Source organism: Zootoca vivipara, chromosome 11, assembly GCF_965207765.1.
Source record: "Zootoca vivipara chromosome 11, rZooViv2.hap1.1, whole genome shotgun sequence".
Taxonomy (NCBI): domain Eukaryota; kingdom Metazoa; phylum Chordata; class Lepidosauria; order Squamata; family Lacertidae; genus Zootoca; species Zootoca vivipara.
In genome coordinates this window covers 48,885,069-48,906,240 of record NC_142594.1, presented here as the reverse complement: position 1 = coordinate 48,906,240, position 21,172 = coordinate 48,885,069, and the positions used below count along the sequence as shown (strand labels likewise).

The following is a 21,172-nucleotide window of genomic DNA, read 5'->3' as shown; positions in this document are numbered from 1 at the left end:
TTCTAAACTGAATACACCCTTCAACACGACCACATTTCATTGGATGCCAGGAATGGATGCCCACACTTCCATCAGGAGCTGCAAAGAGCTTCACTGTGAGCAAGCATGGCTGTGGCCAGTATAGGTGCTTCTCACTCTCATAGATGGGGCAGCTGATGGGAAAGCATGTCAGCACCATTTTGTGGTCCTCTCTCTTTTTTGCTCTTTAAAGATGTGGAAGCCATTGTGCCCACAGCAGTCATTTTCTGTTATGTCATCTTCACGGTAACCATTTTAAAACTGCTGCATATGGAATTCCAAATTTTCCCACTGGTTGGTGACCCCGGGCTTACACTTTTTGGTGCAATTCCCTGCCAGTGCTATTCCAGCAGGGAATCCAACAACATTTGGAGGGTATCACAGTGGCTGCCTGCTATAAACATTAGCTCACCAGGATCAGACCAACTGGCAGTGACTGGAAAATTCAAATCTTGGCACACAAGGGAGCATAAAAGTATGAGGTGTGTTCTCATAATGTCAAACTATAGTTTGGCATTCCAACTGAATAGTCCCCAAGGCCGTAGGGGAGAGGCGACAGTACAATGGAAGAATTTTTTTGGGAAGATATTAAAAAATCACATCTACATCCTCTTCTTAGGTATGTAATTTCATATCTTTATGCATGAGAGAAGTACAAGTCCAGGCATGGATTTTATTACCACTCTGCTGGCAGGTATACAAGAGTTTTTAAAATCAGAAAATTTTTTCAAGCAGCAAAGGTCTGGAGGGCTCCATGTGTTTAAAGAGACTGGACACAGCCAAGCAACGGTGTTCTCTTAAGATGCAGTCAGAACCAGTAGTGTCATGCTACAGATAAGATTCTTGCATATTTATCATGGAAGTGAGGCCTAGAAAGATTTTTTTTTGGGGGGGGGGATACGGAAATCAAATGGGATTTCAGAAATAAAGCCAACAGGAATTTGCTTGTAATGTTAATTACTTCTCTCTCTTCAGAAAAGCTGAAGATAATTCAAAAGCACCTGAAATATTGCTGCTTGCACCTTTTCAGTTCTTTGTATGTTTGGCTCTCGAAAGAGCAATGCTGACTCCTTGGAATTTAAAATATTTTTTCCAGCCCTGCTTTTATGATACACTAAGCATCCCATTTCCCAGCATTTTAAAATGTCAGTATAAAAAAACCAAGAATTCAGCTTCCTCCACAAAAGCACTAAGTGTTGCAGACCCTCTCCATCACCCATTCTATGATTTGAGGCCCACGTTAGAGATAATGGGAAACCACTGTGTCTCACTATTTGATGAGCTTCCCCATTGCCTCCACACAGGTGTGAAAGCAGAGACTTCCTGTTATGTCTGAAACAGATATGGAATGTATTTTCATGAGTATAAAATAGAAAATTGAAGAAAAGGCGAAAGCACAAAAAAACCCTCCACAACACACCACTATATCTGATTCCAGTGTATAGTGGAGATGAATTATCTCTCTCTCTTCAAACTCTATACTAATATACATTATCTTACCTACAAAGCTTTGTTTTTTACTCTCCCACAGAGGAGCTGCTCGGACACCATTTGCTACCAAGGCAAAGAAAGCTTTCTTTACCTGAAAGACAAAATAAAACAGCATTTTTAAAAAAGGACATAGAGCATTGCTATTTTAAAAAAAATCTTATCATACAACTTGATACTGAGGACATGACAGCTACAATTTGCTAGAAAGGTATGGATGAGTTTCAAGCCTGAAGGAACAACATGGATACACTGAAACACTAAAAACTCCTCTCTCGCTCTATATCCATTTGGCATTACACTTGTATGTATAAACCGGAACAGTGACTTAGTTCTTGGCAGCTTCCAAAACTCAAGAACATGGAAAACACTTATTTTATAATAAACCTGCAGTATTAGCCAATGAATATCCCCCACTGCCCTGTACAAAAATCACATTCATTGTTGCATTTGTGTTTGCCTCTGGCCCCACCCACCACTGGCCTGCGGGAGGTTGTCCAGAATGGAATCTGGCTCCCCAGCTGAAAAAAGTTCCCCATCTATTTCTATGCCATACTTTGTTTTAAAACATGGCTTAATCGTGAATGTGACTCCTAGCCTACTGTGTGACACACACCCCACCTCTGGTGGGTGCCATGTGCAGCACAAAGCAAGCTATTGTATGGCTTATCAGATCTTGTAAATCTAATTTGTTTCAAATGTTTGTTATTGGCTTATTTCTAGCTTACCATTCATGGTTTTTTTGAAATATGACAAACCATGCTGTGGCTCGTTTGTGCCACACACAGCATTGTACAGAGGTAAGGTCATGCGTTTAAAATGAACTATGACTTAGCATGACATGCAAACTAGCTCTTCTGGAAAAAAAGGGGTCACCTGAATCCACTGGCATGTTAAGACTTTAATCGTGAGAAAAAATGGTAAAGAATGGAAGACTAGGTTTCCTTCAGGCTATCTGGGAGGATAATATACTTTTGTTCTATGTAGGTCTTAAGGTTTGAGTGTTTACCTCCCAACTTTATGAAAGCATGCATTGTATAAAAAGATCTGTCTATCAACAAAGACAAGAGCTCAATTTATTTACCTACCAGGTCCAAGAAGATAATGCCGCTACATTATAAAGGGATATATTTTTAGTAACATACTTTTCATTGTAAACAATTCAATGTGACTTTGAAAGTCAATGAATATAAAAGGAGTGTATTTTGTGTCAACTAGAAATGCTAATTTATATGAAAATGTCATGTTAGAAGAATATATGTCTCTCAGAAAATCTGTTCCATGCTGTTTCTCTGTTCCTATTCTGCTATATTGAGTGCTTCTTTTCACCTTTAAAATGATGCTACAGTGAAAAATGTTAATATAGAGCTTCACAGTCTAAGTGTTGGCTTAATTATGACATCTTTATTTTAAAAATTTCTAAAATGACCTTCATCCAGACAGACCCTAGGTAGGTATATAAAAATTATAGTTTAGTGGGCTTACTTGTAAATACTGGCATGCAGTCCTTAAAAGTTACTTTACCAAGGTATTTGAAACCTTATGTCATATAATTTATAAAACAAAAGTTGGCATCTGCTCAACATATGATTTTAGAACATATTTGATAGCTCCATTTTCACAACCACACAAAGGCACTCTGTCACTAAGCCTTTTCCATTTAAAAGGAAGGGAACTTCCATTGGTCATTAGGATTGATGTCTAATTATTGATTCAAAGAGGAAGAACATTTTTTAAAAAAAAAAAACTTTAAAAATGTCTTTTGAGGCATTGCATTCTGAAAACAAGGTCATCTGTATCACAGGCTACAACCCATGTAGATTATTAGTAAGGCAACTACAGTAATGGTTAGGAAAAGGATTCTGAAAATGGGCAACTCACCTGTAGTGTAGTGTCAAAGACCACAAGCTTTGAGCTTGTTGGAACAATATCATAACACTTATGTGACCTCATGAATCGCATGTAGATATCACTTTCTGATTCGCCAACAGCTGTAAGAAAAACCAATGATTTTTTTAAAAATAAAAATGCCTCAAATCATATGTGTCAGGGGGACTGCCTACAGGGAGCCTCGCCCCCCCCCCTGTCATCCTGAGTCAGGAGGAGGGAATGAAGAATGGAGCGGTATGGAGTGAGGGCTCAGTGAGGTGTCCAAGCCCTGGCAACGCTCTGGGGAACAGAGCGGGCAGGAAGGGCTCAGAGACATGTCAGAGCCTTGGCACTGCTCTGGTCAAGGGACAGTGGATGAGGGGCTCAGCGAGACGTCGGAGCCCAGGCGCCGCCCCAGCCAGCAAGAGGGAAGACCTCTCCTTCCGGTGCCCGAATTGAGGTGCGCGCCCACACGTAGGCTATGGGGCGGCATTTTGGGGTGCCCAGGCTTTTATGCTGCCTCCGAGGCAGACAGAAGCCATTGCCGGGTTCTGAAAGTGACTAGGTGGTCATGTTTTCTGCTATCTCTGCACTGTAAATAGTATGCACAATAAAACTCTTAAGCCAGCGCAGACTGGAGCATCTTTACTCAAGAGTAGCCTTAACAACCCCTGACAATATGAATGCTATATGAAGTACAAAGTGAAATTCTCAACATTTCTACTGCAATAGCCATATAAACTTGGGCATAATTTTTAAAGTTATCGATGAGAAAAATCAATGAACAAATTTAGTGGGTGCAGAACTCCAGAATGAGGCAGGTTCACTTCCCTGATGAAAGGCAAAACCCAGCAAGAAAACAGAATGCCTGGAAAGCAAGCAGTGAGATGTTCCTCCACAACAGGTCTGAGAATATTGATGTGAAAAGGAATTTACCTTTGGAAATTAAAAAGAACACTGTTTGAAAAGAGGATTTATTGGCAGTGGTGAGAGTGGATTATATCTAGCGAATATTTTAAGTAGATTTCAAGAAAAAAGGATGTGGGAACAACAGAAGAGAAAGACATATGTTGGCAACAGGAGTGGGAAACTTGATTTTTAAAAATTGTATTAAATTAATTAGGTTTGATTTGTATTAATATACAAAACTAATAAAATAATTTGAAAAAAGAAGAAGAAAGTAAGCAGTGCACCTTTAATGGGAAGTTGAGACAGCCGCTATTCTATGGGATGATATGTTTCAGCATATTAACAAATATAATCAGAACCATGTGCTTCCTACATGCATATGAATTCAGAGCAGACAACTAAGCACATAAACAGCCCAAGTGGACTCCCAGTGTGATAAACACATGCCTGAAGGTTCCCTCAGCTTTGCTATGATTTGCACTTCTGGTTTCATGTTGCACGATTATTGCCATGTTGGGGGGAAATGATACATAAAGCAGCCCTAATTAATTTTACACCTGAATTGGCACTGATATTTAAAACCCAGTGTTTAAATATTCATGGCATTAAGTTCCAAATCAGATTGCTGTTGCAGTTTTGGGGCGACAATGCAGAACAAAGAGAGCAAAAAATATGAGTGGTTTCTAGAAGATGCCAGAATGGGCGAGTTGAGATGGAGCCACTTGCTTTGAGACAATATAAGTTAAACGTCAGCCATTGTTAGAATTACCCATTTATATCACACTTTAAATCTTTTTTAGGTGGCTTACAAAGAAAGTCACAAGGTTACAAATTCAGCTTAGAATAATTCCGTTATAAAACTATTTCTCTACCATCACATCAGGTAATTCAGGAATCACCACACTGGCAATTGCCTTTCAATACTGTACATTTATGAATTGCATTGATACAATTCATACAGTTGATACAATGCACCAGGGATGCAGGTGGCACTGTGGGTTAAACCACAGAGCCTAGGGCTTGCCGATCAGAAGGTCGGCAGTTCGAATCCCAGTGACAGGGTGAGCTCCCGTTGCTCGGTCCCAGCTCCTGCCAACCTAGCAGTTCGAAAGCACGTCAAAGTGCAAGTAGATATATAGGTACCGCTCCAAGGCCGCAACCCCAGAGTTGGTCACGACTGGACCTGGTCAGGGGTCCCTTTACATTTATGAATATTTTATTTATTCTGGGAAACCTTTTCAGTTTGCTTCTAGATATGGCCAAGTTAGTCGATATCTGGGAGGGGCTTCCCTTCCACAGACATGGCTGGAATCTAAAACTGTGGCTATACCCAAGCCATATAAAGATCCGTTGCAGGTGGAATCCTACTGCACAATATTTTTGACTAACCATGTACTACATAAAATCAATATTTATAACCACAAACAAATTGATTCTTAATCTAAAGCTATCATTCATATTAATCATCTGAACTCCAACAGTAGACATATTAAATGTGGGACAAAGCAAGGTTGTCCTTTATTACAATTTTTACTTATTCTAACACTAGGGACTAGAACCTTTTGCTATTACGGCTGAATTTCCCTGCAATGCCCTGCATTGTTCAGCAGGCTCCGGGAAGTGGATAATCTAAATGCAGTTGGAAAAGGCTGCGTCTCTCATATGGATATAGTTACAGCTGCAGCCACTTCAGTGCCAGATCTGCTCATGTCCTGGCTTACAAGGCATCATTTCCTTTTTCTATTAGAAACTGGACCTCGGCAGACATTTCAGGGATAAATATTAAAGGAAGATACTGTATCTTCGGAAAGTACATGGATGATATTATGCTAACTACATCGAAACCCATGCAAACAGCTCAAGCAATACAAGAACTTAACTAACTTTGCCTCTGTCACAAGGTGTGTACAGTATTTCAAGAAGCATGTATAAATGACAGACTGCACTGCAAGTAATTAGGTACAGTAGAACTTGGATTCAGTCAAGACATGTATACTGTATAAGTATTGCATGCCTTTTCTGTTTTCTTCTGCAAAAGCAATTATGGTAAGTTGTGTAGTCAACAGTATGGACACATCTGCATAAACATTGGTTAATATACCAATGAAGTGAAGAGTTTATATATAATCCAAAGTATAAATCAGGGCAACATTACAGCAATTGTTGTTTGCATTAATCCACAAATGAAGATTCAATGACTTGTGACTGGTTACTCATTAAGACTAGAAATAACATGAAAACAGCCTGGAAGAAAGTATTCCATTTGTATATCTCCATCAAAGCCCAGGAGACTGCATGGGGAGGGAGATCATTTCATTTTATCCAACTGCTCTGTGAGGTAGGTACAGGTAAGAGACAATGACTGGTCAAGGCAACTTAGTGAGTTAAACAGGAATCTAAACATGTTACCCACCTCAAACCCAAAATTCTAGAGACAAAGCCACACATGGATGATAGGTCATCAGATCTCCAGTCATCTTTTTCAAAGCTTATAAAGCAACCTTTTCTCCCAGTCAATATTGCTCCAGTTATTAGCATTGCTGGACTGGAAAAAAGCAAGTTCCTGTCCCCCATTGGACAGAATGAATCCACAATTCAATCAGGAAATGATACAGAGAGAAAAGGTTAAATCCTTGCCACTTCAGCTCTTTGGCACCATTCAAATATGGTCTCTGCCCCCCTGCAGCTTTCTTTAGAAACACTTTTACCATTGGGAGTGGTCTTTCCTCTAAGAAGGTCCAGATGGCATATATGGTTTTCCATGTGAAGAAGGTTAGGCTGAGAGATAGTGACTGGTTTCATAGGTGGTCTCACAAGTCACGGTCTAACCACTACATCACACTGGCTACCAAGTTCCATACACTGGGACAACTCCATATAGTAATGCAGTTACAGTGGTACCTCGGTTTATGAACACAATTGGTTCCGGAAGTCTGTTCATAAACTGAAGCGTTCATAAACTGAAGCGAACTTTCCCATTGAAAGTAATGGAACGTGGATTAATCCGTTCCATACGGTCCGCGGAGTAACCGTTCATAAACTGAAGCAAACTTTTCCATTGAAAGTAATGGAAAGTGGATTAATCCGTTCCAGACGGGTCCGTGAAGTACTTAAACTGAAGCGTTCATAAACTGAAACATGGGTGTAATTGGTTCCGGAAGTCTGTTCATAAACTGAAGCGTTCATAAACTGAAGCGAACTTTCCCATTAAAAGTAATGGAAAGTGAATTAATCCGTTCCAGATGGGTCCGCGGTGTTCATAAACCGAAAATTCATAAACCGAGGTGTTCATAAACTGAGGTTCCACTGTACTCCTTTATGACTTATGATCAGCATTGTACTGATGCTGATGTAACTATGAAACCATAAGGAGAAATGGGCAGAAGTGGGACTGTAGGGGTGGAGTAGCTAGTGTAGCTGTCATCTTATCCTACTAATTTCAAAAGTTATGCCAGCTGTTCTATGCACTTACTAACTCAATGGAAAACTAAAATGAATGCTAATCATCCTTCAGGTCATGTTGTAGAATAGGAGGACAGCACCAGAAAGACGTAAGGAAGGGACTAGAACTCATACAAACACAAGATGAATCTACAGCACTCTGCTCCTCACATCTAAGTAAGGAGATGGATTTAACGAAAGGGCAGTTTTATACAAAACAAGACTACAAAGGGCAAACAAACAACACTCCCCTTTTCAGAAACCATTATTAGGCACACTTCAGGATTCTACAGCCAGATGGGCGGGGTATAAATTTATTATTATTATTATTATTATTATTATTATTATTATTATTATACAACTATCTTCAGCCCTGGTGAAGTTTTCCCCATACACTGGAAAAAGCAAGGGGACACCAAACATTCACATTCCATGGATTGCTGTCTTTATTTTTCATTAAAAGATCAGAACCATAGTGCATGACAGGAGAACAGTAATGAGACAGATCCAATGCAACTTCCTCCAGTAAATGGGCATTGCCTTAATATTGTTTCCTCAAATGTAGATATCGGAACTACTACTTGAGTGCATACTCACATAAGTGTGACTGTGACATGCAAAAAGTGGAAGAGAAACAGCAGCTGTCACTATCTTAATCGGGCAATAGGACCACTGTTTCCATTTAAGTCATATAAACTACCCAATTTTGGAAGTTGGATACTACAGCACAGGTCTAATGTTTACATTCAAGATGTTATTGGCAAATGCAAAGAGCTCACACTACAATTCTATCTGGGAGAGAGCCCCAAGGAAGCCAGTCCCGTCATGTTCAAAAATTAATCAGAGAAAACAAAGCCCACCTGTCACTTAAGAATTCATAGCACGTTTTTCTAACAGGAGAAAGTTTTTAGCCTAAGGGGAAAATGACTTACTAGTACTATACTTCAACACTTGGAGAGGATGTCAGCATCTCCCATTCCTTTTCTTCGATATAAGATTTAAACAAATTGCTCTGACAGCAAGAATTCAGTGTCAGAAACCTTTTTGTCCCTGGCCACCAATGTGTAAAAAGATATCTCAAAGAACAAATGCAGTTTTGTATATTGTCTACTGCTTCTTGTTCTTAAAACTGTGCTGATGAGAAATGGATGAAAGCCAACATTGCAGCAGAACCAGTTATCCAAGATAGACTTACAGCTCTGCACCAACCAATTAACAGAAGTGATAGGTATATAAAAAAAGGTAAAGGGACCCCTGACCATTAGGTCCAGTCGTGACCGACTCTGGGGTTGCGCGCTCATCTCGCATTATTGGCCGAGGGAGCTAGCGTATAGCTTCCAGGTCATGTGGCCAGCATGACAAAGCCGCTTCTGGCAAACCAGAGCAGCACATGGAAACGCCGTTTACCTTCCCGCTGTAGCGGTTCCTATTTATCTACTTGCATTTTGACGTGCTTTCGAACTGCTAGGTTGGCAGGAGCTGAGACCAAGCAACGGGAGCTCACCCCGTCACAGGGATTTGAACCGCCGACCTTCTGATCAGCAAGCCCTAGGCTCAATGGTTTAACCCACAGCACCACCTGGGTCCCTGGTATATAGTTGATGCTTAATAGTTTTATTCTTAGAAATGGTTTGCAACCAAATTGAATTTTAGTCCAATTAATTTCAGAACACATTAACACTAAGTTCAAACTATGCTACACAACAAACTGCTATTAAAGTTTCATGCCGAACAAACAAATATATTGGGATGCCCAATCATTAATAAAGCAACTTTTAAAAACTGAGAAGTCTGATACCAGTTTCCCAATTCTTCCATCACGTAATTATAAAAATCAAAACAATCAAATACATTGCCTACTAAAGACTTAAGTATAGCTGTTGCTAACAACAGTACAGTACTGCTTTTGTCACTGAACCATTTTCAGCTATGAAGTAGGGTAATAACTTTATTCTTGATAAAACAGATTAATCCTTTCTCAGAAATCATATCTCTATGGTACTTTATAAAATTATTTTATACAGGTTGCCTACTGGGTTTAAATATTCTGTAAAATTGACATGAGCACCACATTTTTATTGGGAAGCTGGGCTAGAGAGAAAGGAGCTCTCTACTGGATGTAATGGTTCCATTTAATCAAGGCAGCAGTTCCTCTCCCTGTGAGCAGATATAATTTCCATGACTTCTATTCCAGAGCAGTCTCTAATTCACCCTCTTCTTGCTCATCTCCTGTGTGCCACTGGGGAGATGATTATGCATCATGGAAGCGAGTGGTACATTTTAACTGGAAAAGATGTACCGTATCTCTTGTACAAAGGAGGGGGACATTGCAGGTGTTTTCCTGGAGGGGGCGCAAACTAAGGGCTAGCTCTGCTTGTAAGATGCCTATAGAGCTAAAACTCACAAACCTCTCAGGGACAGAACTCTCATCTGAACATATATTTCAATTCCCCCAATCAAGATGGAGTGAGTGAACGCAAACATCAACTTATCTGTGTTAACAGAACGATACTGGTGGCAGGGAAGAATTTTAATTTATCGTAAGTGGGAATCCAGCAATTTTTGTTCTTCTCCCTCTTAGGAATAAACCTAATTTACATGAAGCATCAATTTGGCTACAAGGTACACACCCTGACACTTAATGTCATAGTTCTTCATACAACAAATAGGGGAAAGGCTAGGCATGAGCAATGTGACTACTGATTTTTGATGAGAGTTGAAGCTTGCTCCTAAACAGGATTAGAAATGGTGACAAAAACCTATTGTGAGTACAATGGACTTGTACAATATTCTGAGTACAATAGACTTGTACAGTTGCACCAAGTAATCTTTTTAACTTAGCCAAGACCTCCTCATCTTTAACTTAGCCAAGACCATCCTCCACCTGGTGGAACGCTCTTTCCCAGGAGACCAGGGCCCTGCGGGATTTGTCATCTTTCCGCAGGGCCTGCAAGACAGAGCTGTTCCGCCTGGCCTTTGGGTTAGACTCAGCCTGACCCCTGTGTTTTTCCCCCTCATGGCTTGGATTTATGGCCTACTTGAAATGAGGCTGCACTTTAAATTTTAATACTGTATTTTAATCTGTATTTTAACTAATTGTTTTTATGTTTTATTGTGGTTCTGTTGGTGTCAGCCACTTATGGCCTACTTGAAATGAGGCTGCACTTTAAATTTTAATACTGTATTTTAATCTGTATTTTAATTAATTGTTTTTATGTTTTATTGTGGTTTTGTTGGTGTCAGCCGCCCTGAGCCCTGTTTTTGACTGGGGAGGGCGGGGTATAAATAAAAAATTTATTATTATTTATTATCTTGTGCCCTCTGCTACACATTCTGGACAACAACTCCTGCCACAGGAGCCAACTCCTAGGGGCCAAGGTCCCTTTGCCCCCTACCAATAAAATATTTGAGGGGGCCAGACCATATTTTATTGCTGGTTCTTGAAATCAGCCAGCAATAATCTCTTGTATCCATTTACTGCTTTATCACAAAATGCTCAGCTCAAGAAGAGAAGACACTTTTGACATTCCTAATGAAGTCAAAGCTTAGACCAAACGTTTTAGCATCTTTAAAGCACTACGGTAATTTAAATTGAAGATGCACAGTTACTCGGAAGAGATCATTCATAAAAGCAAACACAACCATTAGATCAGGAAGAGAGTCTTGTAGCTCTACTACCCACTAAACTGTGATTGCTGCAGTCATTCCATGGTGAGACCCATTAAGAAACTGGTCTTGCTGATGTTTCAAGCCAAGACATAGCAATGATCAAAAGTCAGTCCTATAATTCATGAGGTGGTCCAGGAAACCTTCCAATACAAAGTGCAATCAAGTTGCTAACAGCACAATCCTATATGTATTTACTTAGAAGCTACATCCTACTGTGTTTAGGATTGCAGGAGTCCACTAACTGTCCTCAAAGTCTACTACAGTAATCACAGGAAGAAATGGAGTAAGTTCTTAGGAAAAAACCAGCTCTGTTAATTATAAAGCATTTTTTCTCTGTAAATATGTTCTGGAAAACTGCTTTTGATTGTTGTACCGCCTATAACTCTTAAGAGTCTAATAAACTGAGTCACCAAAAATTGAAAAGAAAAATGAATCCTTTGTTAAAAGATCTTTTAAATAAGAAGCTCAGTTATGAGTGGGAATGCAAGAAGCATTATGTTAACTTGTCCATCTAATTAAGTAGACTTTCTCAAAACAAAACAGACTTTGAGAGTCACTGTGCTGAAATATCCTTTAAGAGCTTTCTGTTATTTACACCATATTTACGTGACATAGCAGTCACTCTATAGTATCTTCTATAACTAAAGCTCATTGGGGGAAAATAGGCCTGTACTAAATTTACAGAGGCTTATCCTAACAGGCTTAAATTTCCAAAACAAAATGTGGATATGAAGTTGTGTGAAGAGATTGCAGTCACAACAGTGCACTTTGAACAAGTATTTTAATGGAGGTCCATGGAAGATTATCTTAGGAGAACTGTGCATATCTGCAGAAGAACTAACTGTTCAGAGGTACTCTAAATGCTTCTAGGGGGCACACGGTAAAGGTGCCAGATGTCCCTTATTTTAACTCACTGACCTGACCCTTAATCCAGAATACCACAGCCCATTAGACCACAATAGCAAAACATTATGTCAGACACCACTGCTGTTGCTTTTAAAAACAATTAGGTTTGGCAATCTCAATATGATCTGCCCCTTCTTACAAAACTACAAATAAAGAGCTATATTGCCTAGGAAGGCCTGTGTATACATCAAAAGTTTATTTTGAGGTCTCAGAGTTGCATGTGGCAAGTTGCCTGTTTAGCCAGTTTTTAGATGGCTGTGTGAGAGAACACTTTTAGAACACATCCAACAGCAAAGGGTGACTAACTGATGGGATAAATGGTGCTGGAGGGAGAAACCTATTCCATGGAACGAGAACACACTGTGCACACAAAACATATCTATTCTATGGAAACGGGTAATTCCCATTTATGAGAACTGCTTGGAGAGGAAATAGGTAATTCCCGTTTGGGAATTGCTTGGGGAGGAGTAATTTCTGTATGGCAAGAATGCAGAAATAGATTAAAGGCAAAGGTAAAGGGACCCCTGACTCCAGCCGCGGACGACTCTGGGTTTGCGGCGCTCATCTCTGTTCTATTGGGCAGACTGCAGGTTTGTCCCTGATCTACTAAGTAAGTAATTGCTCTACCCACCCCTAGCCTCAATTCCATACTGTTTCAGAATAGCTACTTCACACAACTGTGTACTGACAGAGCAGAAATGGATTTACCTTCTAGCACCACCCTCTCCAAATGCAAGTAGGGCACAGCATTTAAAGGGTATTACCCAATGCCATAGAGAACAGGAATCAAGAATTTTTAGAGGAATAATTTTATGAAATGCCACTTGTCATAACAGTGGTGCAGAGCGAAGGAAAGCTACCTCTGATGAAGTTTCCTTTCCCATAGAGCTATTAAAAGGTCTTCTTGAAGACCTTTAATTAACACTGCTTTTAATTACTGTGTGTAGGTCTGTATTTTAATGCTGTTGCTGTTTTAATTATGCTTTTAGCTTTGACTAATATTTTCAAATTAATGTATGTTGAATTCTCTCTCTCTTTTTAATGGTCCATTTTGATATGAACCTCCTCAGAAGGGTTTGCCCTGTAAAGAGAAATACATATTCTGAAATAAATATATAAACCTAAGAACCCAGGCATAAAAGAGTTAATATTTTAGACTGTAGGGTCCATGGGGGCCAGGGATACATCCTTTCACTTCTGAACCCATGTACACTAACGGTACCGAAGAAACTAACTAATCCACATGAAGCCCCTTTGACTATGGCTGCATATTCACCATACATTTAAAATCACACGACTTTCCCCAAAGAATCTGAGAGGGCTGCAGTTTGAATGTGTATTGTAGGAATTGTAATGGTAGGAATTGTAGCTCTGCGAGGAGAAAACGACACTTCCAGGGATTTTCTTCGGGAGAAACAAATGTACTGTAAATTCCGCCCACGCACTGTAGGCTGTCAATTCTTTGGAGGGGGGGCGCAATACCATTTTAGCCCAGATCTTACCACACACCTCTATCTTGCACCTCCCATTGTTACTTGGGAGAGGTTGCTTAGAATATAAAGAAGCCTATATCCTGTCTATCCCCCCCTGCCCACTTTACCTTTCATTCTTTCTCACCAAATCATTTATTGCAAGCCACCGGTTGGACATCATCATTATTAATATTATTATTATTATCCCGGCACTAATGCAACTGGTATGCCTGTATGCCTGGCTACTCCAGAAATCCCTACCCCACCCCAGGGTGGCCTTACCTGGCTGGGAAAGGAAAGATGTGTGTGTGTGTGTGTGTGTGTGTGTGTGTGTGTGTGAGAGAGAGAGAGAGAGAGAGAGAGAGAGAGAGAGAGAGAGAGATACCAAAACTGCCCGCTCTTCCTGCTACCAAGGAGCCCTGTACAAATTCATCACAGAACACAGCAGCAGGGAAAGCAGGTGTCTGCACGGTCAGCGGTGTGTGCCCAGGCAGGCTCCATACCCGGTTACGAGGTTGTTGTTGTTTTGTGTGTGTGTGTGTGTGTGTGTGTGTGTGTGTGTGTGTGTGTTTCTGAAGGGATTCCACCTGCCCCGGGGTTCCCCCATGATCTCACCCAGCCACCCTGTCCCGATTTGTCTGCCGGCCTGTCTCACCGCCCTCCCTCCCCCTCCGCCGCGCCTGCCGCCGCTTCTCCTTACCTTCATCCTCGAGCTCCAGTTTCTCCAGCATCCCTTCGCAGGCGGCCGGGGACTGAGGAGGAGCTGCCTGCAGGAGGGCGGGGAGGGAGACACAAGAGAGAGACGGTGGGATCAGCAGCATCCAGGCGCGGGACTCACCGGACCCGCGGCGGCATCCCCGGGGGCGGGCGGAAGCGGAGCGTGCGGCGGACAGCCGGGGGACTGCGGAGCCGGTTACGGCGACCGGCAATGCTCCAGGCTCGGCCTGACAAGAGCGGGCTCGGTTTGCGATGCCTCCCGCACGCTCCGAGGAAGGGGACTGGCCGAGGGGAGGAGCCGACGGGCGGGAGGGCTCGGCCGCCCTTTCTCTCTCTCACTTCCCCCCCCCCCAACAGCCCATTAACCCCTTCGCAGTCTTGCCAAGGCCCGGCGATATACCGAGAGCTCTTCCCGCCCCTTTCAGGGACTCGGTAAGCCGCGGCGCGGTCTGGCTTCCCCCTCAGCAAGGGCGGCATCCCCTCTCCCTGGGCTGAGGTGCGAAGGGCGGACGTTAAGCGGCCAACGGCCGCCAGCAGAACGTTGGCGCGTTTCAACCGCCACCTTTACACACCCCTATTTCGGGAAAGCGCAGTGGAACATCCCACGCCGCGCTACTGCCCCTCGGGAGAAGCGGGCAGCTACCACCTAGCATTTCGGAAAGAGGGAGAGAAGGGGGCGGGTCTGGCTGGCCGGCCGGCCGGCGGAAAATTTCCTATTTTGCTAGGGAAATAAGACGCCTACTGTCCTCCTCCCCACTGCTACGCCGCCGTTAAGAGATCAGGCCCGCAGGATTCCATATTAGACTTAAGAGGCGGAGGTAGGAGAGGAGACGCTTCTTCCCCACGCACCCCACCCCCTCCAGCTGCTGTTGGTATTGTCCAGTGTGCATTCACCTGCACGGTAAACAGGATGAACCACTGCTCTGGTGCAGGGGAGAAGCTTCATGTTCTTGTCTCCCCCTGCCATTCACGGCACACAGAATCGCAGAAAGCAGGGATCCCGAGGGTCATCTAGTCCAACCCCCTGCAATGCAGGAATCCTGCCCACAGCTGTCCCCGGGTGGGTGGGCTTGAACTGCCAAGCTTCTGGCTAACAGCCAGGTACACCGACCCATTGCGCCACAGTAAGAATGGACTTAGATTTGTATGGGCCTTAGTTTATCCGCAATATGATCCAGATGTTAGTTTCTCTCCTCACAGGGCAGGATGCACCAGTGGTTTCTACAGATGTGTCAGTGACTCCACAGTCTGGCAAGCCTAGTACTACAATGCCCCATCGTTGCATACAGGGCATCCTATCCCACCTGCCTTTGTTTTTCACCACCACCCTTCAGTATGCGCCCACACATCGTGCAGTATTCCCATTATCTGGTGCGCAGCCTTGCTCGTCTTTTTCAGTTCACCCTCCAATTGCACAAGAAGAATGAGACGGAGATGTATTTCCAACAACCTCCCCATTCAGTACTCATCACCACTGAACAGATTCCACCATACCTGTGCACTTTTTGTTAGTCTTCAACCTCCCAGCAGAGTACTTAAGGCAGGAAGGCCCTCCAGGTATTGGCCCTCCAGGTATTGGTCACTGCATCCTGATCATTGGCCGTGCTGGCTAGTGGTGATGGGGAAGTCCAGCAACATCTAGAGGGCCACAGGCTCTCCACCCTTGGCTTAAGAAGCAAATTTATATCCACACAACAGATGCATATGTTCTTATCTTTTTCAGCCACTTGTGGGTACATTTACTGTAACTTGCTTAAAACTTCTCATGTCCCTCACTTTAAGAGGTATTGGTTCTCCTGTTTCCGTCCCTGGCTCCCCCACTTCCCAAGAGTGCATATGCCGTTCCCCCTTAATGTTTAGCAGAGATGCTGAAAGGATTAGGTATCTCTGACTGCAATGAACAGCTCCTAAAAGGTGGATTCTGCACTTTACAAGTGCATTATTCATACTTTATCTGCTTTTTCTTGGAGGGTGCGTGGATTAACATGCTTAGCCAAACAAGTCTTATAGCTGGGTATAGGCCCAATCTAATTTAAGCAATTAGAGCAAAATAAAAATGGAAAGCTTGTAAGAAAGTCTGGTTCAGAGTAGATTTTATTTACCTGAACGGGATTTGCACAATAACTACAAATTAGATTTATATCTTGTAAGAATATGGCACATTATGTAATTTCATGCTTTCCTATTATTGAAGTTGGTTTTCAACAGGCAGAATTTTCAGGAGCACAGGAAAAATTCAGAACATTACTCATCTTTTGTAAGTGCACAGAGTTTATTTTTGAGGTTATATTATCCACTGCCAAACTCAGGCTTTCAGCATAAGTAGATATGCTTAACATAAGGATTCTAAATTTAAATAAGTTTAAATCACACATCTCAGCATAACCACACAAAGTCTTAACCAAATCCTTGCCTAAATATAAAGGTCTTTGACTGCATCCAGAGGGTGCTTATGCTAGGGTTAGACTATGGGTAGGCAAACTAAGGCCCAGGGGCCGGATGCGGCCCAATCGCCTTCTAAATCCAGCCCACGGATGGTCCGGGAATCAGCGTGTTTTTACATGAGTAGAATGTGCCCTTTTATTTAAAAGGCATCTCTGGGTTATTTGTGGGGCCTGCCTGGTGTTTTTACATGAGTAGAACGTGTGCTTTTATTTAAAACTAGCTGGCCCTGCACGCGTTGCTGTGCGTTAGTCTGTCAAATGGAGGGTAATAGGCCCCCTTCAGATCCCCCTGAGCCTCAGAGTCCCCCTGTTTTACAGGATCTCGTTGCGGAGGCGGGGTTTGTGGGTGTGGCGCGTTGTTGTGGCTAATTCCTGTGACTGCCCCCACCGTGTCCCGATCCATGATCTATTCTGTTTGTGTCCCCCCCCCTCCGTGACCGGCGTATCTCATGCCATTTTGAAGGATGGTATTTATTTTTGTCTTGTGGTTATTTGGTGGGGGATTTTGGGGGGTAGTGGTGCAAAATTTTAAAGTAAAAACCCCTTGCCATGCCCCCAAGTGCGTTGCTGTGGGTGATCCCCCCCAGGCCTAGTGGGGGCCTGGGGGCCTACATAAAACAAAGGCCATGCTGCATCCTGCGATCCATGTGGTTGCCCTCTCCCCCCCCCGGGCCTAGTGGGGGCCTGGCGGCCTGGTAGGGGCCTACATAAAACAAAGACCGTGCTGCGACCTGCGATCCGGGCGCTCGCCCTCTCCCCTCCCCCGGGCCTAGTGGGGGCCTAGCAGCCTGGCAGGGCCTAGGGGTCTTGGTGGTTTCAGTTGCTTGGTTGATGATGTCATTATTTGGTTTGTGGGCGTGGTGTAGATTTAACAGGACGGGAGGGGTGTACTGTGGGAGGAATTCCACTTGAGGGCACTGTTTTACTTGGTGGAAAATCAGGTTTCTACCTGCGCAGGTGTGAGATTTGAGGGATTTTTTTCTGCAAACACTTGGGGAGTGGCATGGATCATTGTGTCCAAATTTCAGGACGATTGGTCAAGCGGTTATGGAGAAAAGTGGAGTCCACACTTTCACCATTTTTACATTTTTATATATATAAGATGCATCTCTGGGTTATTTGTGGGGCATAGGAATTTGTTCATTTCCCCCACTTCAAAATATAGTCTGCCCCCCACAAGGTCTGACGAACAGTGGACCAGCCCCCTGCTGAAAAAGTTTGCTGACCCCTAGGTTAGACGAAAGTGCACCATAACTATGGAGCTAATGTCACCAGAACGACTACATAATGTTTCTACTTGTATATAAAATTTGACACGTCAATTCACCCATCTTACTCTTCCATAGTCACTGACTATTAGTCAGTTACCTCAAATATGCCTGGAGAGTTGCTGCTTCCATCAATCACCCATTTCCAAATTCTTCCAAAATATTTATAGTCTCACTCAATCCTTATTCAGCCCACGGCATCATTCATGTCCTTTCACAAGGCAATATTGTATCTGCAACCAGAACCATGTTGAAGAAAAATGCACAGCTCCCTTTGTCTATGTAGAATTGTCTCAGGGAGCAAAATTCAGAGACTATTACTTCAGTATTATCATCACATACTCTCAGGTTCTGAATCCAGAGTAACAGTAGTCTCATACTTTGAAATTTGTTCTACACACAGAACAGGTCCACATGCACTCTGTACTCTATCTGTTTTTCTGGGATTGCTGCTCTAATGCACATGCTTAGTGTACTAAATATCATTTGATAAAATCATGAGTTACTTGAAATGACTAAATCTGCAAGCCTAACACAAGCATACTCGGAAGTAGCTTTCCTCCACTGAAATAATTCAAGGCAGGGGCTGCAAAAAAAACCATGGTGCAGATCAGCTGAATAAATGATAGGCATGTAAAGCAGCAATTCTTGTGGAGCAAGTTTCACAGAACTCATTTCACATAGCCTGGATAGCTCAATTGGTTAGACCACGGTGCTGATAATGCCAAGGTTGCAGGTTTGATCCCTGTAAGGGACAGCTGCTTATTCCTGCATTGCAGAAGGTTCGACAAGATGATCCTTGCGGTCCCTTCCAACCCTGATTCTATGTTTAGGAACTTGCTGCAAGCAGTGTTCAGCCTTATGCAAAACAAGGCTTTTCACCAATGCACAGTGGCCAGTGATCTAATTTCTATGTTCTATAAGTATAAAAAGAAGAGCAGGTTTATTGACTTTTCAGGCAAGGTAACAGTTGCTTTAAGAATAAACATGACTCTTAATATGTTTCTACCTTTTAGAAGACACTCTGGACACACTTGATTTATGCAGAGATTCCATCCCAACCCAATACTTGTCCTTTGAAGCTCATTGGGCAGATACAGCAGCCTTAAGAGATCCCCTTTTTATCTTCACACCCCAAAACATGGTTTTCAAGTGTAGTGTTTCAACAACATAAGCAACCAAACACATGGTGCAGGAGATTAGGTTTGCCAGGGTGACTGAAACCTCTCCTGAAAGGTTCCTTCAATTTCACATCTTCCAGACCTAACCCCTTCATCTTTTGCCTGCCAGCTGTCAGTTTGGATCTTAAGGGTCATAACTGTTGTTACACGGTTACTTAAGTGTTTTTCCTTAGAGAGAGACAGAGCCAGCAATTTCCTGCAGGGCTCAGATGCTCCCCGAGGCTTCTGTCTGCCACCAGCCACTGAACTTCAATGAGAGTATTCATTTTCCTCGGAAACAGTTCTCTCTCTCCTGCTGTGCTGTGGCAGCAAATGCCACTGCGGCTTAGGAATGCCCCTGGATGCACAATGCGGCACTTCAAAAGGAGCCATAGTGGCCATGCAGAGAATACAGACTTTTCTTGAAGTCAGCGCACAGGACAGGAACTACCAAAGCCCAGCAAGTCCCTAAATTGGGAACGTAACAGAATGTTAATTAAAAACAAAAGAGATGTTAGGCATTCCTCCCAAGCATCAGAATATAATTGCAACTGACAAGACCAGAGCAGAGCAATGGCCCATCTAACTTCAGTATCCCAATCCCAAAAAGTGACCAGTTTCAGAAAGCCCAAGGGAGGGAAATAGGAAACCTATAAAAGATCCCAGGCCGACTCAGCAATTCGTGCTTGCAGAAATAAATCTGCAAGTCATTCTAGTGCTCGCCAATCCCACACAGGTATGCTATTAACGCCAGATGCCAAGTCCTTCCAGCATCATTTGTGGCAGAATAATGAGTTGAAAGTGACCCCGGCAGCATACCTCTACAGTATTTCCTTGAATCCAGAAACACAAGAAGGGCCTTTACTCTCATCTCACACGAAGTTTGGCATTGCCCTCGCCGGTTTTGGAAGGATCTTTTGGGAAAGTCCCATGTGCCCAGAGACTTTGTGCCTGCCCACTAGGAGAAATAGGAAGCTCCGAACATTTGTTTTTTAGATGCCCCTTTTATGATGAGGTATGCAGAGAAACCATTGCCCCTCCCCCAACTGGAGAGGCTTGCTGACCTTCTGGATAAGCCTAAACTTAATGCTCTCCTCTTAGGCAAAGATCAAAAGACGACCTGGATGGTCTCCAGATTCTGTGCGCAGATTTGTAGGCGCAGACCTTCCTCCCAGAACAAATTAGTCTGCTGGGAAAACAGTTGAAGTGAGCCTCCAGGGTGATAGGGCCAATCTGTATGGTATCTCAAACTTTAAATTTCACGTGTCTAAATTTCACCGTAATTTTAATTCTTAAGCTGTTTGCTGTATGCTGTTTTAAATGCATATTTTATTCTTGTGAAACCTGTCCTAGATGTGCCTTTCAAGCTGGTCTATAACCGTAATAAACAAATGAATGAAAAGGACTTGAAAGTGAACTTCAAGCAGCACCATGATTGCAGAAGAAGCTATTACTCTTTGCAAGACATGAACTGGGAGGTACACCTGTCAAAAGCCACTCTTTTAAAGCAAAAGGAGGTGGTAGCTTAAACCTGCAGGGAAGAAGTATTTATCATATATGTTCCTGTTCTGCATTTTTGAAAAGCCTCGTAAGATTCATTGTCAAATGACTAACTTGGATTTGGATTTTTAAAAATTCTTGCTGAAAATAGTCATAACATCACAACTTAAAGCCATGCAGGTGAAATTCCAGTTGCTGCTTCTACTGGGCACACCATAAAAGTTTCATCGGCTCAGTATTAATGCAAGCAACACCAAAACACCCAAGGCTGCATGCAGATGTTCTTGGATCTCCTACTGTGGACTTGCACG

General features: G+C 42.8%; 1 protein-coding gene across 9 annotated transcripts in view; it reads right to left on the bottom strand.

Annotated features, from left to right (window-relative positions):
• PRKAG2 (protein kinase AMP-activated non-catalytic subunit gamma 2) overlaps positions 1 to 21,172 on the bottom strand; it is a 185,738-nt gene that overhangs the window by 18,129 nt on the left and 146,437 nt on the right. For 6 of the 9 annotated variants that reach the window (XR_015946316.1, XR_015946315.1, XR_015946314.1 and 3 more), the window contains 3 exons: positions 14,473 to 14,539; positions 3,388 to 3,497; positions 1,519 to 1,600 (listed from right to left, as the gene is read on the bottom strand). Coding sequence is in view for 6 of the 9 variants with exons in the window: in XM_035129352.3 (XP_034985243.1) it covers positions 1,519 to 1,600; positions 3,388 to 3,497; positions 14,473 to 14,539 (259 nt within the window). In the remaining 3 variants the exon portion in view is untranslated. Of the gene's footprint in view, positions 1 to 1,518; positions 1,601 to 3,387; positions 3,498 to 14,472; positions 14,540 to 14,889; positions 14,978 to 21,172 lie in introns of those variants that run through there. The other 3 variants (XM_088653785.1, XM_088653786.1, XM_088653784.1) reach the window with 2 other exon arrangements.